This window comes from Lutjanus erythropterus, chromosome 17 (assembly GCF_056507025.1).
Source record: "Lutjanus erythropterus isolate fLutEry1 chromosome 17, fLutEry1.hap2, whole genome shotgun sequence".
NCBI lineage: Eukaryota > Metazoa > Chordata > Actinopteri > Lutjaniformes > Lutjanidae > Lutjanus > Lutjanus erythropterus.
Genome location: NC_139333.1, coordinates 17,023,628 through 17,042,599, shown reverse-complemented (window position 1 = coordinate 17,042,599; position 18,972 = coordinate 17,023,628). Strand labels below are relative to the sequence as shown.

The window sequence follows — 18,972 nt, the reverse complement described above, 5'->3', positions numbered from 1 at the left end:
TATTCAAAGATAGATCATCAGTTTATGAGTGTTGATTGACATTAACGCCAGATATAATCTGATTATAGCAATGCTGTGCTAAATGTTATTTCAGACACATGTATTTGCTCTGTTCTCATAGAAATTTGACGTCAGAAATCAAACTGGTCGTCAGAAACATTTACATACTGATAATTAACTTAGCTACATAAATAAACATTTATCTAACTGAAATCCAACTTCATCCCATATCAGTTAATGTGATTAGTACCTGAATTCACATTCTTACTCGATTATTAGTGTGAATTAATTGCAAAGTTAATCACTTGATCATTTGTTAATGCGTTTAACAAGAATTTGTGATGTCTACATACACATTATTCATGCATTAAATCATGAGTTGTGTATTAGATAAACTTGTGTGCTTAAAGCTATTTCGGTGGACCTGAATGGTCCAACGTGTTCAATGAGGCTACAGGCAACAGACAAAGTGCAGAAAGGAACCTCTGTGTCTGTATTTTTACAATAAGATGATGCACTTTATACAGAGTGAATATATTTCCTTCTGACGTAATGAAAATAACATTTAGACCAGCAGGAACCACCTACAGTGCGTCTGAGTCACTCCCCGTCTCCACGCTCGCCCTGCGCGGGATGAGACGAGGACAAATTAGACCCTGCCGGCGCAGGTACATCAGAGGTGGGCATGGCGAGTAGGTGGGGTCGCTGCTCTCCTCCTGTCCGGAGCGGAAAGCTGCCGCAGATCAGCTCCAGTGCGGAAACAACGAGGTGTTTGGATCCGGAGAGGAGAGGAGAGGAGCGCTTTCTGGAAGAATAAAGTCAAGGATTGGGAAAACTGAACAGCGCATGGTAAGTACAAAGTCTGTCATAGAGGAAACGCTGCAATGTGTGTTTTACTGCAAGGCGGAACATGTCATTTAGCTTTGAATGGACTGGCTCTATTTTTCTTTAGTTATCTACTTATGATCTTCCATGATGTGTGTTAAAATCGGATTAAAACCGAAAACATACAGTACAGTTTTGTAAATTTGTGTGATCTTATCTAAATCACAACTCTGGGAAAACTTCAGGTAAGTGGACGAACACCAGCAGGTCTAAAAGAATTTGTTCAAATCCATCTACCTACTTAGTACTTAAGGAGGCTGAGACGCATCCATTTGTTCGGCTTCTTGAGTAAACCTCGTCTACTGTTGCATGTCAGGGTCATAACCTCTGGCCCCATCTTAAAGCTGCCGTGACCCTTGGCACATTTAGGAGTGACCAGATGTTGGAAGATAACAGGCTGGAAGTTTTGCCACAAGGAAAAAAAATTGGCTAAAATTCAATTGATTTCTGGGCGTTTTCAACTTTAAATGGTTCAAGTTTACCTTTTGTAAGAGCATCTTCAATATCTGCCAACATTGCAAATTTTGTCCAATTTCCATGATCCATAGTTAAAAATGACTGTCAACTTTTGATTAATACATAGGTCAGTTAAATTCTTAATTATTAACATTCCTATTCTGCATAGGCAGATGCTATTTGCACTCAGGTGTATGTAAATAGCTAATGTGGTTATTTACACCCACATGGCAGAGACAAACCATGATTTCTTTATACGTAAAATACAGTAGTCAGGTGTGAAACCGTGCACCAGTAGACACTTTTGGTTAGATTAGTTTTTAACTCAGTTTCTTAGTCATCTGAGGAATGTAATTAATGTTGGCTGGGGCTTTACGTCCTCTGTGTGTGGTTGTCAGCTTGCTCGTGCAACACACTCCCATGCTTTATTGCATACCAAGGCATTTTGACTTATAGTTAGTCGTGGCTTTTAATGAGACAGTCGTCCCATTGTGGAAAAAAAAAAAGTTTCCACATTTGTTCTACAGCTGTTTTAAATGCAGCTGTTTCAGTTGACTCACCCTGAAATAATATTTTAAACTGTTTTGAATGTTTCTCAAAGTGACACACCTCCAAGTACAGGTTAGGAGAGCTGGGGATTTTGTATGAAGCAGGTCCAAAAAGTTGCACTCCTTTGTAATTATAGATTACAGAGTGTAGGCACTTTTCCAGCCTGCCAACCAATTCAAAACAGACAGCATGTTCACAGCTTAGGTTATGCTTTTTTTAGAAGGTGGTTACATTTTCAGTTTGCAGTTTTATTTTTAGTGTTATAATTTTTTTAGTATATAAAATCTCAAGGTGAGAAGAACGCTCATCAGAATTTTTCAGAGCCTAAAGCGACGTCGTCTTTTGTCCAATGAACAGTCCAAAACCCAAAGGCTTTTCATTTACCGTCATACATACATGATGAAGAAAAGCAGCAAATCCTCACATTTAAGCAGCTGCAACCAGCAACTGTTTGACATTTTGCTTGAAAACTGACCGACTGATGCTCCTAATTGATTATTAAAATAGTTGCCAACTATTTTTCTTTTGACAGACTAATCGATTAATCCACTAACTGATGCAGCTCTAGAACATATAGCACTTTGTTCAGTGAGTTCTCTGTAGCCTTGACCAAACTTCCAGCCAGACAGAGCAGTAAGTTGTTCGCTGACGGGCAGAAAGTGAAGAGAGCCAAAAGATGAGGGCTGGAAGGAGCCAGAAGAATGCTTGTGAAGAGGGAGCCAATTTTGAGACAGGTGTGTGCAGCACATGTGTGTTTTATATGTAGGCATGCATGACTGCTTTTTCTTACAAGCGTGTGTGTGTGTGCTGTGCCCCCCCTGGCAGTAATGAAATCTCTTGTCCTCGCAACGTACCGGCGAGTGCACAAATAGAGCATCAATAGCCCCTGGTGATGTTTATCAGCCCTGCGGCCTCTCACACAGCCGCTGCATGTCAGCTCTGCAGATCTGTATCGCAGACGCACAGACTCCTCTTAAACAGAGGCTCAGGCCTGCACACAATTCTATCTCTGTCTCAGGTGTACACACAGCTTTACCTGTAGGGAGGCTTTCTCTGGCACGTCCGTCCTCTTTAGCCCACCCCAACACACACACACACACACACACACACAGAGGATATTATGGCCAAGCTTATCAGCAGCCAGAGTTAATCAAACCTTATCTGCAACCCCTCAACTTCTTATGTGTATCCAGCATGAACTGTATAAGGCAGGTGAGGTTGACTTCGATAAGAATTAACAATTAATCAGGCTCAATTGAATAGAATTTAATTTAACATACAACTGCTTTACTTACATTTTAATTTGAACAGTTTTTGTTGCCACTGTCAGTGTCATTTTGGAAGCCCTACACATATTGAAACGTGTCATTATACGTAACTGAAATCCAGTGGGCTACAATTAGAAGTTTGGTCTATATAATGTCAGACAATGGTTAAAAAAAAAAAAGAAAAGTCAATCAGTGTTTCCCAAAGCCAAAGATGATGACTTGAAATGTCTTGTTTTGTCCACAACCCAAAGATATTCAGTTTAGTGTTTAGTGTCATAAAGGAGTAAAGAAAGAAAGAGAAAAAATAATTGTAGAATAATTTAATAATGAGGGTTGCTCACCTGGTGCAAAAGCCAGTAAAGTTTTCTTGCTTCCAAATTTACTGTCTGGTTATTTTTCCCCCAGTAGTGTTGCACCTGCTTGCAAGACTGCTCAGCTGATATGCTTCACATTGTTAAGTTTTACAAGTACAAAACCTCCATGGATCAAAAATTCATCATAGAAAGCGTAATAATTCGACTTGTTTGCTGTTCGAGGTGTCCTGTCAAAGGTTTTACATGAGTTGCTGCTGGGAAAAACCTGGCTGAGCAGCAGTGCCCTGTGTATTTCATATTATGTGTCTATGGTTTCGCCACAGAATAATCCACACTAACTAATGAGCTAACTAAAGTCTGATGTATATTAGCTAGCCAGTTATCCAGCATTTTGTATTGTATAAGTTGCACATTAGACCTGAACTGACTTCTGAACTAGGTGTAATATCACAAATCCTGCAGGTGGGGCCGCCCCTTAAAATCAGATTTTCAATGAGCACAGAGAAACGTTCCACTTTCAGCAGATGAACGTGAAAACATCCTTCTAGTGTCAAACTGTACACATAAATCACTCTGCAAAGTGAAGCAACATCCGACTCAAACATCCAACTGCAGGAACGAGAAGAAAAACATGTTTTTGAGTGGAGTGGGACTTTAATAATAATGATGATCATTCTGTGGACATAGATGACACACTTTCACAGCCCTCATTGCATATAAGTGGTTTGACACATTCAAAAAATATGCTTTCTTATAAGCCTCCTGACCACACACACACACACATCAACAGAAGATCTTGATATTGCTTATCTTTCTGACCCAGACAAAATACAGAATGGTCCACATGCTGGTGCCACGTCAGTGAAATGTGCATCTGTGTGTGGACACCTTTGTACCGAGAAGCATGTTTTGGTTCACACCGCTGGGCTGAGATGGTCGAGAAGGAACTAACAACATATGTTTTTTTCCTGCTCAATTTGATTTGTCCGTCGGGAATAATAAACCAAGCCAAGGTGCAGTTTTATTTTCGCTAACAACCTGGTGTTCCTCCATGGTAGCTGTCAGTCATCAAGTATCTCTTCACTGAGTTCTCTTTGGAAGATCTTGACCAACGCTTACCTGTGAAAACATGGTAAGAGTACACCCAGGTTACAACTTTACTTCTAGAAGTAAATGTGGCATCATCATCCATCATTACCTGTCAGTTAAGTCTGTAGTTAACACTTCTTCCAATAAAAATAATGCTAAAACAAGTATGCAAAATAAAAACAGAAATATTACTTCAAATGTCCTGGATCCTTGATCCTTTTTGATCAAGCACACTTGTGGTTCCAAACGTGGGGGTTAGAGTTCCTCATTTGAGGGGTCACAAGATGATTAAAATAATAAACAAGGGGGAAAATAATTCTACTACACAAAATACTGTGTATTTATTTCAACTTCTTTATCATTTCAGCTTTTCTCTTGTAAATAACTGGATGCTTTCACCTGTTAAAGACAGTAAAAAGGCTTTAAGGGCACATAGTGTTAGGAACCGGTGCAAACACAGTCGCTCCCACCTTTCCTCTAATCTTTGGTGTGTTGTATTCCTTTTTTTTTTTTGCTGAGTGTGTGTCTTTTGTTTATCATTCCAGGTGTCCCGACATGCACCCTCTTATCCACCCCTCCCTCCTATTAACGCTGCTGCTTCTTCAAGGTCGGTGGATTGATTTTATTACTGTTTTGCATTCACTTTCAGTTGAGGAGTGCTGTTCTGTACCTTTCTGGTAGTCAGGGACTGCTTTAAGCTAAGTCGTGTTTTTAATGTACCTTTATCATTACTAAGGTTTGGTCACTTACAAATCATTTGATGGGAAATTTTGTGAAATGCTGTTGATGACTTATTATTTGTCCCCTTTTGTAAATTCAGCATGTGTAACACAATAAGTTATTCTTTTCTTTGTAACAAAACAATTGTCAGTTTTTCCTCTGTGTATCTATGTGTGCAAAGCTTAAAACAGCATTTTCTGCAATTTTTGCTTGAAAAATTACTTGAACCATGAACTGATTATATAAATAGTTTAGTACTTTAATCCGCCCTTTACCACTCTCCCTAATGGGCAAGTGAGTTGCCAGGTTTACCAGCCCAACATGGCTTTGGCCTGGGCAACTGGACAGTCATGAGCCATGTGATTGACATGGCGTTCATATCTGTGTGGTAAATATGATTGTACAGCCAGCAGCCAGTTAGCTTAGCTTAGCATAAAGACTGAAAACAGCTAGCATGACTCTGTTGTAAGGAAACAAAATCCACCTAAAAGTGGCCTTTGGCTGTGTCAGGGTTAGTGTTTGAGATGAATGTTAAAATTACGTGTATATTGATGAGTATAGATGTTTATGGAAAGACAGAACAAAGTCAGTGTAATGTCAACACAAATACAGGGATGACTATGTTCAGTATGTGGCATTTATGAGCAGATATGAGATGTAAGTTTGCGTGCTGCTTATAGGAAAATATATGATGACTGATGCTCCTCTGGTCAACCTGAGATTCTTTATGAGATATTTTACTGCTTGAACCTGTCACGTCTCCAGTTCTGAAGAATTCCCATTATCTTCTCCTCAAAGTGATTTCCTGCCCCCATTTCTTAAAATACTGCCTGTTTCCAGGCAAGTCAAATTTTGCATCGCCTTTATAGCTTATCGTCAGTTGTTCTGCCGGACCTGAGAGTATCGGTATTTGCCCGAGGGGATAGGCAGGAGTTGTTGGGCAATATAATCTTTGAGTTGTTTTCAAAAATGACAGCTTTAGCACCATCTGAAGTATTTATTAGTGGCCGTTTTAAGACTTTGAACTTCAGCAAACCAGACTGTGTCACCTTGTGAGGACGCCCACTTTTCCTCCTGTGCTGACAACACAGATAACATGTTGCAGTGCTTCGCCAGAGATGTCCATGTAATCCAGTCTGTCAAATTAAATTTCCCACATTGACAGAAGCTGAAACGACTTTTAATCTCTGATTTCAAGGGGATAGTCTTTATACCTCCCAGACCATGGTCGGATTAATTAGACATGGACTTGTACATTTTCATTCACAGACATTAAGTCAGTCACTTTGCTCGAGGCACTTGGCTGAACAGACAGACTTTTTGTTCAGAGCGGTGGGGCCCCGCTGACCATCAGAGAGCCGCTTGCCAAAAGCCGAAACTTTCACTGTCAGTAGGACTTTGGGGCTGGACTGAGGGTGGAATTAGGGGCAGATGAAAGGGTCAGGATTGTGAAAAGGCGCAGGTGGTAGTTTTCTTTAATGTTTCCTGACCTCATGCAGTTTTCTCCTTTCCTCCAGTGAATTGATAATAGAAGACTCGCTGTCAAAACTTTATGGACACTTAAGGAGGGATGTGAAGTCAGTGGCTCTATTTTCTCTGAAATAAAATATCTTTTAATAGAAATTACATCACCATATTGTATGATTTCTTGGGGCTTCTTATCTCATCTTTTCATGTGGATGAATATGGTAACTAGGGCTGCACTAGCTTTAGTGTATTCAGTTGAATAGGCCGAAATGGTTTTGCAGATCATTGCTTTCTGTTTCATTTCCATTGTACACAACTTCCCAACTTGTAGACATTTTTCCTCTTAAAAACTCTCCTCTGCCTTTTTTTTCTCCCCAATTGTTTGCAGTGCCTCAGTAACAGAGATGAGCAGAGGACGAGGACAAAGGCACTAAATTCTCTGATGCAGACATGCTCTTATTTCTAATTGGATTTTTGCACATGGGTGTTTTTCTTGACTTTCTGTCCTTGTTGTCTGGATCATTTGACACGTGAAGAAGCCACCACAAGACTTATCACCTATTTCAGCTAATTAGCAGGCGCTAAATCATCATGAGGCGGACAGTCTGAAGCATTACAGCGAAGCTGACAGGAACAAACTGACAATTTTCTCCTGTACTCTAATTGAAGAGAGGGGCTGTGCTGTTCTGACAGAGGAATCTGTTTAATGTTTGTAAAATCACTCAACCGCTGCGTCTCCATGCAGGACAAATGCTTCTGTGATCTGTCAGGTTACCATTGACAACAAGGCATGTTCACATGGGTTTCTAAACAGGAAATCACATGTCGCTCCCTCTCTCCGCTGTGGCCTGTAGGCCTACGTGTGCCTGAATAAAGCAACGTCCTCACAATGAATGGAGAGAAAGAATGGTTTTCTTCACTTGTCCACTCACATTAGCTTTGAATACTTAATTATCCCTCGCAGAAGGGGTCAAGTAGAAGCCTGTGAACTGTATTGGCTTTGTGACAGAATCCCATTTATTATTTTATTTTACTATTCTGAAGGCTCTAATGATGGTTTCTAAATGACGTAATAAAAACTCAAGGTACGATAATGCCACGACAAAAAGTCTGCAATGCAAAAAAACAGAAAAGTGACTACTTAAAAATACGTCCTTTATTAAATAATAAATCTGCCATGTACGGGATTTTTATTTGTATAAAATTCTTTTTCTCTTTTAACTTAAAGTCCTTCTGCTCTACTTCTTGAAGAACATAAAAGTAGCTGGTCATGACATAAGGAAGTGCAAAAAATTGGCATGAGTGTGTGTGTGTGTGTGTGTGTGTGTGTGTGTGTGTGTGTGTGTGTGTGTGTGTGTGTGTGTAATAATGTGTACATACATTGTGTAGTCTATTAGACTGACCTCTGCGTTCTTTGTTTGTCTCTCCTAGTCCAGCAGGGTACCTCAGTGCAGGAGATCCAAACCAGCCATGAGAACATCATGAAGATCAACTCGGCAGGAGAAAGTGAGTGAACCTAAATAAAGCTATTTACCATTTATGTAGCCAGAGTTGCCACCTGTCCTGTATAAAACAGGATCTTCATGTACTGAAAAATAAAATGCACTGTCCCTTACTGAACTAATACAGGATGCTATTTGGCCCTTATTTTCATTCTCACCCTACTCCAATGCATACACTACATTTTCTCATGCTCATGAGAAATAATAAAACCAAAAGAGTTTCACAAGACATATTGAAACAAAGAGTATAGCAGTTAATCAGAATTCATGGAAGAGAACGTCACTTAGAATGACAGAAAAGATGTCCATGGAGATCTGTCCAAAGTGAAGCAACATTCAGCAGGGAACTACAACATCTGAGCTCCACAGAAGGAAGGAAGGAGCCATGACATGCAAGCAGTGTAACAGGGAGAAGTGTCAGGTTATGCATGTAAGCATGCAAGCAGTCAGCTGAGAGTCAAACAGCTGATTAATGTGTCGGTGAGGCTTAAGTCACAGAACGTGCAGCGTCTGATGTAGACAGAGTAGTACAAACGTTTTCTAGTAAATCCCTTGAGGTGGTGGGTGGTCTTACTATCCGGTTGTCTGTGTCACAGAACAAAGTGTTTGGAGGTGACTTTCCCATGAGCGGACAGACTGACTGACAGACAGACAGACAGATGACACACTCTCCCCGTCTCTAATGGTCCGCTTCATGATCGGCTGCACATTCTAACGTGACGGCCACACAGCTGATTATTTATGTCACTGGCGAGTACAAACATGCTCGGGAGAAAGAGTTTTTGCTCGGTAATGGTTTTGTGAGTGTGCTCCTGGGAAAAAAAAGATAATTGAGCTTTGGTATGTTAAGCTGTTTTTCTCTATTATGTCAAGGCATTATTTTCATCTGCAACAGCCCATTTGATCGCTAACCAGGATAATCTGATAATGCATATATACAACAATAGAACAGAAGCTCTTTGCCAGAAGTGCGATGAAGACAATAAGTTTACACACGTCTTGATATCCACTGTTTACACCTTGTGATGGGATCACACTTCCCTACCCTACATGCAAACCATCATGCACAGTTTCTCCCAATTGAACAACTCAAAAAATTAGGCTATTTTTTAAGGAAGTTTGGGGACTTTCTCCACGGGCAACAAAGAAGTAGCCTATATTGAGTGTTGAGATTGAGAGCATTGGCACCATCAATAAACAATATATAGAATGAGCCATAAAGCATCAAATACAGAAATTAAACATCCAGGACACATGCTAATAGCAGGTGTAAACAGGCTCTGTGTGTGTGTGTGTTTCCATGGGAAGTGATGCAGTGCTCAGCAGCCATGGATATCCTCTTCCTCATGGATGGTTCTTACAGCGTGGGGAAGGGCAGCTTTGAGAGGTCCAAACACTACGCCATCAAACTCAGCCAAGCTCTAGACATCGGACCAGACAAGGTTGGTTTTCTATCTGCTCTTTTCTGTCTCTCCCTCCCTCTTTCTCTCATATCAGTCATTATCTGTCTAACTCCGCTCTCTTCCCAGGTGCGAGTCGGCTTGATTCAGTTTGGTTCCACTCCTCGGCTGGAATTTGCCCTGGACTCACACGCCACCAAACAAGAGCTGAAGAAGCACATGAAGAAGGTTTCTTACAGGTTCGTTTCTCTCATCTCACCCTCAGACAAATGATGACAAATGATGATTTGGAGCGCGTGGCACTTATTACCAGTCTGCCCATCCAGTCATTTAATTCAGACCAAATGAAATGATTGGATGGGTTAATTACTGGTCCAGATTTTGTTTGTGTGTTTGTTTTGTCAGAGCATTTGATTTATTGATTGTTGTTTAAAGGTAAAGAAAATGTCAACAAATATAAAAAAAAACATCTGATATACATTACCTACTCGTTTTAATAAAACTGAAGAAGATTTTATATATTTGTCAAGTTAAATGATCTGGTCTAGACTTATTTTGAAAGCAAAAACACCCAGACATAGATACACATTTGGAGGTTGAGTAATACAAATGCTGTCTGAAGGGAAAAACAAATTAATTTCAGATTAGAGGGGTTCACCACAGGTGGTCACTGGATATTGGATAAGTGTGTAAGCTGAGAGAGGAAGGTAATTTGGCCGTGTGTGTGTGTGTGTGTGTGTGTGTGTTGTTCACAGTTTGGAAGTAACGTTTTGGCTTGCCATCTGGTTTGAAATGGCTACTCATATTTTGAATTTATTAGCTGTCACATATCCTTAAATCAAATTAGTAGCTTCAAGTGTTGCCATATGCTATAGGTGCAGGTGTGTGTTTATTCATGTGTGTTTATGCATGTATTTTGAAAGATCTCTTTATTGATTTTCTTTTCATGACAAGGACATAAACACAATAACATGTGCAAGAGAGAGAATTTGACAAAGACTGAAAAAGAACTGCATTTGATTTATAGTTGAGGGGTTGAATCCATCTGTTGCTTTTTCTAGTATTTAGTAAGGCTTTTTGAAAAAGATGGTTACACAAACTCAGTACTGTGAGGACACAACTTTTAAATGGGATAAAAACTGTTAACAACAGCTGCAGGAGGCTATCCATCATGATACATACGCCAAAGAGTGAGAAATGAAGTTGGCACACGTTTAAAAGTAACTTAAATAAAACTCAAATATTGCCCATCCATGAATAAGATTTCTGTCAAATAGATTTTCATCTCGCTGCTTCACGTCGCCATCAAACTTCGTCTTTTGTTATTGTTCTGATATGAGAGACTCAAGCAGCATAATTTGCATATTGTGCATTTAAAGCAAGTATTTACGTGTCTGAAATGTGAGTACAGTGTGAGTTGTGTAAGACGACATGAAATAGGAAATCTGTATGTTAAAAAGCCAATGCGTTCAGTTATTGATATAAATCTGTAAAAGGGAGCTAAGACAGAGAAAATCATGCCTGAAGGCCTTTGAGGTTTTTGCTCTGTTGTCTTGTAGTTTCAGTGCTCCAAGCAGACAGAGCATTGTTTTCATGGTAGAAAAAAAAGGGAAAGATAATATGATGGGACCCATTACTACTTTCATGTGATTGATTTTGTTTCAGCAGTTCTTTCTCCTAACACTTATGAGGCACTTTGTTTCTTTGTATGTCTGCTCTGACTGACATTTATGTCTTCTTGAAAAAATATAATGGAGTCTAAATGGGTTTCTTGAGCCCTGAGGTGATGAAACTTAGCCAACAGTCAGACAATTTCATGTGCATTTTTGGTCCAAGAACTTAAAGAGGAAGCCAGGCAAAACTGATCTTTCGTTTTCTTTGGCAGTAACATGCAGCACAATATTGACTCTGTTGGCTTCTGCGGTACGTATTCTTTAATTGTTCTGTTTCGGTTTTGTTTTGACAATAACATAAAATAAAAACTCCCCAGGGGAGGCAGCACCCAGACAGGCCTGGCTCTAAAGTACGTGCTGAGGAAAGGTTTCCCAGGCGGCCGTAACTCCTCCACTGCGGCCCAGATCGCCATCCTCTTATCAGACGGGAAGTCTCAGGGCAACGCGGTGCAGGCGGCTGCGCAGCTCAAAGAGACAGGCGTGGTACTGTTTGCCGTGGGTCTTCGCTACCCCAGGTATGTTTGAGGGTTGGAAAATACTTATCATCATTGCCTATAATGATAAATTAAAGGGATAGTTTGGATTTTCTGAAGGGAGGTCGTCTGAGGTACTTGCCTGCCTTTCAGATCAAGGCAGTGGTAAAATTAGTGGATAACACTTCATATTAAGGTGCCTGTAATAAGCATCATTTAATGCATAGTAACGCCCTCATAGATGATTATTAACATTAATATGTGTTAAGAAGACTATATAATTGTTAATAATAACAAAATATACACATTATAAGAGACTTGTTAAAAGTATAGACTGCTTAAGAATGTAAATAAAAGCCTAATGAGTTTCGTATAACTGTTTATAATAGCATTATAAAGACATTTATTGAGCTCAGCTAACAATGATATAATTATTAAACCTTTAATGCTTATTAACATTAGTAAATCCTTTACTATGCACTTAATAATTGTTAACTATTCAATTTGTGGCTAAATGAAGGATTTATTTACCTTAATAAGCATTTTCTGGTTTCCACAAAATGCATAGTTAACTGTCAAATAATGATATAATGAATAATTATTTAATAAACGCATAATATATTATGAACAACTACAAACTCATAAGGCTTTATCCACATTCTTAAGCAGTCTATAAAGTCTTAGCAAAATTCTTATAAGTGCTTATAAATATCTATCTAATCTAATACTAAATGTGTTCATTATGCTATCATTTCCCCTTAGATATCTTCTTAACATGTATTAATGTTAATGAGCATCTTATAAGGGCTGTATTACCTATTAACTGACAGTTACTACAGGCATCTGAAAAAACTATAAAGTGTTACAAATTACTGTTTTTGCCGAAGGAGTCTGGTGTCTGGTGAGAAGGATATTTGGCTTAAATAATGGCAGTTCCTCATTTGAAAAGGCTCATATAATCCCACTTCAGAAATCTGAACTATCCCTTAAAATTACTTCTTTTTCTTCTTCAGTGCAGTCTCTAAAAAAGTCTTTTTGTTTTCCAGGTGGGAGGAGCTACACGCTTTGGCCAGCGAGCCGATGGAGAGCCACGTCTTCTTTGCTGAGCATTTCTACGACGCTGTCAACGGCCTGTACACCACACTGAGCACCTTCTCTGTCTGCAACGCCACACCCGCAGGTGGGAGTCCTCAACGACACGTTTTCACTGGAGGAGATGATGACCGCTACACGTGCTAATTACCTGCTTGTATCCACAGATATATTTTCCTTCCTTCTTTTGTGTTACTATCTCTAACTCCGTCCACCAAATCCACCTGTCCTGTTCTCCAGGCTGTCAGGTGGAGTCATTTCCCTGTGAGAGGAAGACACTGGAGACAGTGAAAGAGCTGCAGGGGAATTTCATGTGTTGGAAAGGCGCCAAGGGGTATTCCCCATATACGTCTCTCTGTCCATACTACAGGCAAGTGCACATGAATGCATGAATGATGCAAATATTGTTGTATTTTTACTCACCTTGAAGTTAATAAGAGGATTACTTTCTGAAAACCCATCACCATCCCTCACTGAAACCAGACTTCACATTTCTAACTGGACAATACAACATTTCTTGTAAATCAGCATCAGATATTTGGTAACTTTGGTTTGGTTTGGTTTTCGGTTAGGCTCTGTTTGGTTTGGTTTCTCAGGAATGATGGACCCATCACAGTGTCTGGCAGGTACTGAGAGATCCACAGAAACAGGTTTATGATAAAGAAGGAGGGTGGTGTCAGGCTGGAGAAAAATATGTAACTTTAATCTTTCGTTGCTCAATGAACCTGTGGTTTAACAAGGCAACTCCCATGCATTAATGTGCTGCGTCAGTATGAGGATTGTTAATAAAAACAAGCAAGTGTAATTCTTTCAGACCCTCCCCGGGCAAATTAAAGTGGCCTTTGACATAATTAATTTTACAGCACCTTGCAACTTTACCACGGTGAAAAGGCTGAAAGCAAGTAGAGCTCTCAATCCCCAGAACCGTCACAACTTTTCATTTGATCATCTTTTAAGTTTAAGCTTAAGGTACAACACAAAGTAGAACTGCTGCTTGTACATCACTTTAAAATTGGTCAAAATAATCCTATATATGGAAGACCTGAAGTGGTTTTCGCTCCCGTGTTTATGACTTAAGAGTAACTTGGGTTTGCCATTATAATCTTTCTAAATTCATTAAAATTGAATCTGTGAAGCAGGTGGAAACATGTTTTGGTAAGTGATTTTTTTTTGGTGTCAGCATTAATTTTATGTGTTTGTTGTTGTAATACTCATGTTGGCCACAAGAGGCTAACATGTACCACTGACCCATGTTCTAAATATGACTGAAAACATCATGTTTTCTTCTGTTATGTAACATTACTGTCTTTCTTTTGATGATTTTTTTTGCACCAATTAAAATATATTTCTTTCCAAAAGAATTGCATGACAGTAATTTTACATAACTTGCTAAAACATAATACATGTACTGTGTGTGAAGTTAGAAATACCCTAACAAAAGCCTCTTTTCACTTGTTCTTAAGTCATAAACACAGGAGAGAAAACAATTTATCTCAAACTTAAAATGGATCATCATATTATTTTTTCCACTTGTCTCTCAGGGCTTCCATACACAAACAAACAGACATTTTTTGATTCATTATCTAAGTTACAAAACAAGTGAATGTTGTGTTAGTCTAAATGTGTGTGTGTTGCAGGTACAACAAGATGTACAGGAGACACCAGACAGTCTGCCATCGGACCATCTGTCCAGGTAACGACACTGTTCTTTGTCTCTCCAGTTTCATGTATTTGTGTATGTGCCCCCTTCATCTTCTCCCTCTCCACTGTACTGCAGATCCCTGTGACTCTCAGCCCTGTCTGAACGGAGGAACGTGTGTGTCCGAGGGTCCAGAGGGATACCGCTGTGTATGTCCACCTGGCTATGGAGGAGACCCACACTGTGGTCTGTACACTGTCTTTATCCTTACTGAGATATTGGCAGACTTGTTGATAGTTTGGATTATTTGAAGTAGAGTTGTATAAGGCACTTATCGATACTCAGTGTATTATCTACAGTTTATGGTGGCTGACAGGCCCTCAGTTTTGAGAAGCAGCAGGAGCACCAGCACAAAAGCAAAGCAATGTACTGCTGTGGATAGTGGCATACACATATTTTTTAGTGTATGGTATATTTAGAATGTTTTGACTGCTTTACCTTGATGTTAGACGGCCTCTGATAGGAAAACAACTGTTATATAAGCCAAATATTGCTGTTTTCAAAGCAAATCAGTAATTTTACCTCACAGAACACGGGTTATTGTGTGACTTTAGTGTTTTCAAAAGGTTACTTTGGATTCACTGGAGTCACATAATAGCACAAACAAACTAACCGATTGAGGCAGCAGTAGAACAGCAGCTCCTGTGTTCTGCAGTTCTCCCCATTGGATTCTGGCTGGTTTAGAGAGAGTGATAATACGCTTATATAACAGCAGTTTCCTGTTGGAAAAGGCCATCTGATGGCAAGGTAAAGCAGTGAAAATTTTCTTAATATAGTGTACAGGTACTCCACTCTGCACCTCCACACCAAGGGCCTATCAACTGCCATCTACTGTAGGTAATACACTGACTATCAATAAGTGCCTCATATAACTTCATTTCAAATAATCCGAACTATCCCTTTAATGCAGAGAATGATCTAACTTGACTCTCTGTCCCTCCTCAGCACCTGCATTATCATTGGACTGCTCTGTGGACTTGCTGTTCTTGGTGGAGGGATCTGCCACGATCACCTTGGAAGGCTTCCTCCGCCTCAAGTCCTTCTTGAAGCGTTTCCTGCAGACTGTGATCGGGTCTGACAGCCCCAGTAAAGTTGGCCTGGCGGTGTTTGGTGGAGAGACCAAAGTCGAGGCCCCGGTGGGCAAGTTCAAAGGGGACCTGAGGGGTCTGCTTAAGGCCGTGGAGGCACTTCAACCAATGGGCGGTGAAACCCTGACAGGCCAGTCGCTTCGCTATGTCACACGCCACGGCTTTGTGAGTGCACCGGTCTTTGCGGACGTCACGGACGATCTGCCCCGTGTGGTGGTGCTGCTCACTGCCACTCCTGCAGTGGACGAGGTGGTGGAGCCCTCTAAATACGCACGAGACAGAGAGATCTTCCTGATAGGGATGGGACCGGATCGCTTAAAGGGACAGCTGAATAATATCACAGGAAATCCCCAGAGGACGATCACCTACACATCACCTGAGTTCACTGCCAAGATCCCTGAGCTCAAGGCCAAGATCTGCAGTGTGGATACACAAGGTACTGACTGACCAACTGAGCACTTAACAAATGTTTACATTCAATATTACTAATATTTTACGTGTGTATCCTATTTAATACATTTCTTTCTTCATAAAAAATTTGCAAAGATGATTTTTTTTTAAGTTTGAAATCAGCGTTGTTTGCATTCATGTTTATTAGCAAGCAGTCGCCTTCCTCACAGCCTTTGGGAGAAGTTAGCCTTCAGAGCTTTCTGCCAGAAAGCCTTTCTACCAAAGACTTTTTAACAGGTGGTTAATGTTGTAAAAAGAGCTATTTAAACCCAAACTGTTTTGACACATTCTAACACACTGAATTATAATATATATGTATGTGAAAAGTGTGGGTCTGAAAGACATTAAATAACTTAAGCCTGAGACCTGGAATTCAACAGGTCACAAAATCACATTAACTAGAAAAATTTGCTAACAAACTTTTTGATGCATAAAGGGGTTACAGAAAGAGGCAAAGAGAAACAACTTTGAGGCATGTGGAAACAGGAACAAAACCGAGGGTTAGAGAGGTGCAAAGTTACAGTTTCATTCTCGCTGGAAGGACAAATATGGATTATATTTACTAGACTAACAGATTCGTTGAGACTGAGACTGACCCACTGAAAGGTTAATGTTAACAGGTGTGAGGCCTGAACTAATCAAAGAATAAGTACTAGTTAAAAGTTAGAAGGTGTACAGATGAGTCAGTGTATTAGCTACAAACTGACCAAAAAGTGAAAATAAGAAAAGAAAAAAAAAAAAGTCATGTAGGTCTAACAATACTAAGTTAAAATTGACTTTGGGTGTCACATGTGACACACACCCTGACCATTCTTTGTCTTTTTTGTTTTCCAGGTTGTCTGGGCCAGGCAGTGGACCTGGTGTTCGCCCTGGATGCCTCAGGTGGTGTCGGCCGTGATAACTTTGGCACCCTGCGCGACTTTGTGCGCAGCCTCACCGTCCAGTTCGACATCAACCGCGATGTGGCTCAAGTGGCTCTTGTGTCCTATGGTCGGAGAGCCACCACCGTCTTCAACCTGGACACCCACGAGACCGGCTCTGCCATCCTCAAGGCTGTAGGTGACGCCAACTACATGGGTGGAGTTGCCTCAACGGGCGCAGCTTTACTTCACATCCACTCCAACGTCTTGACGGTGGCCAAAGGCGCACGGCCTGGGGTCAACAAGGCTGTGGTGGTGGTGACAGACGGTTCAGGCGGAGACGACGCGGCTGTTCCAGCTCAGAAGATCAGAGATAACGGAGTCTCAGTGTTTGTGATCGGGATTGGAGACGTGCAGAGAGACAGGCTGCTGCAGATCGCTGGTTCAGAGGAGCACATGATCTCTGTCCCATCTTATGAGGATCTCAAATACTTTGAGGATGTTCTGGTGCAGATGTTGTGTTCAGGTGAGCATGCAGGGAAGCACCTCTGCTACCAAATCTTTCCAGGAGTGCTTGTTCTATCCTGCCCTAAGGGTAGAGTTAGGGCTAATTAATTGAGAAAAAATGTGATCTGCAATATATCATTAGTGATTTCATTTTTGTATTTCCTTCCTTAATACTTTTTGACTGAACTGCTGCATCTGACACAGTAGATAACATGATTCTTCCAGACAGAATTGGTCCAGAAGATGCAGCTCTAAAATTGATCAACACATATTTCACAGCCAGATATTTTCTTTTCAGCTTTAAATACAATACGAAATATGAATTTGTTAACTCTGTCATGCTAACCAGGTGTTTTCTGATATATTTCTTTTTACTAGAGGCTAAAATGCCAGTAAACCTGTGCAAGCCCAACCCCTGTATGAATGACGGGGTCTGCATCCTGTCCGGAGGGAGCTTCCGATGTCAGTGTCAAGGCTATGAAGGACCGCACTGTGAAACAAGTCAGTGTCATTCATGAGTCTTCTTTCCATATGTCCTTCATTCTTTTGTTTCTGGATGAATTTGTGAACAAAGTTGTGACGTTTCCTGTGGTTGGGTCTGTAGGAAGCAGCAGACCTTCATCCAGAGGAGATCGTCCGAGGCCTGCTGGTCTGAGGAGCAGGAGCAGGCAGAAGAAGAGCCACCAGGAGCTCCTGCATCACTACAAACTGCACCGCAGGAGACATGCTGCCTGATAAAACCATACACACGTGTAAAACACACATACTACTGTATACACTGAGATATCTCACCTACGGCCACTAGAGAGCCAAGGATGTTTGCGGGTACACACTGGAGTAAAGGGAAAACTACTGTTACTGTTTCAATATTCAAACTTGAACTCAACTCACAAGTGCCTTCAAACTGTGTGTATTATTTCTGCTGCAGTGTCAATTAGTTTCTTTTTGTTGAATTTTATCACTGTGCTCACTCTTGTGCAGTTGTCTCATTATGGTTCTTGTCTATTCAAACATGTAAACATTTATATTATATTATTGTATTTTAGTGTATATCTGTTTCATTTTATTTTTTTAATGGCTAATCACCACAACCTTCTTTCCTCCTTCCAGCAAAGACAAAAACATCAAATTTGTGCCAAAAATGCTTTATACCAACTGCTTTATTTTGATGTTTCAATATACAACTGTATAATATTCTAATATTATTTTTACAATAGACCCTTCCTAAATCACTCAACTGATTTAGGAATTTTAGGTGTTAAAGAAGTTGACTGTTTTCATTAATGAACCAAATTATTTTATAAATATATGTATATATGTATTTCATTATTAGTTATATTTGTGCTGTATAACTGTCAGGTTTTGTACTTTTAACTGTCACTTTTGGGGTTACATAGATAATAAAAACCTTGAATTTAACTTAAAGGGATAGTTTGGATTTTTTGAAGTGGGGTTGTATGTGGTACTGACCTATAGTCAG

The 18,972-nt window shown here is 40.2% G+C and overlaps 1 protein-coding gene across 1 annotated transcript; it reads left to right on the top strand.

Annotated features, from left to right (window-relative positions):
* Positions 1-657: 657 nt before the first annotated feature.
* On the top strand, positions 658-18,911 carry vwa2 (von Willebrand factor A domain containing 2). Its single transcript, XM_084741519.1, has 14 exons — positions 658-849; positions 5,107-5,168; positions 8,180-8,254; positions 9,559-9,692; positions 9,780-9,889; positions 11,641-11,838; positions 12,843-12,976; positions 13,129-13,258; positions 14,526-14,581; positions 14,666-14,773; positions 15,533-16,111; positions 16,960-17,511; positions 17,871-17,993; positions 18,097-18,911. Exons 2-14 carry the CDS (start codon positions 5,117-5,119, stop codon positions 18,225-18,227), a joined length of 2,382 nt encoding a protein of 793 aa, XP_084597645.1. The 5' UTR covers positions 658-849; positions 5,107-5,116; the 3' UTR covers positions 18,228-18,911.
* The last annotated feature ends 61 nt before the right edge of the window (positions 18,912-18,972 follow it).

Coding starts and splice junctions, on each gene's coding strand:
- vwa2 (XM_084741519.1), top strand. CDS start 5,117: ATGCACCCTCTTATCCACCCCTCCCTCCTATTAACGCTGCTGCTTCTT. Junction 9,693..9,779: donor TAGACATCGGACCAGACAAG/GTTGGTTTTCTA, acceptor CTCTCTTCCCAG/GTGCGAGTCGGCTTGATTCA. Junction 14,582..14,665: donor CCATCGGACCATCTGTCCAG/GTAACGACACTG, acceptor ACTGTACTGCAG/ATCCCTGTGACTCTCAGCCC.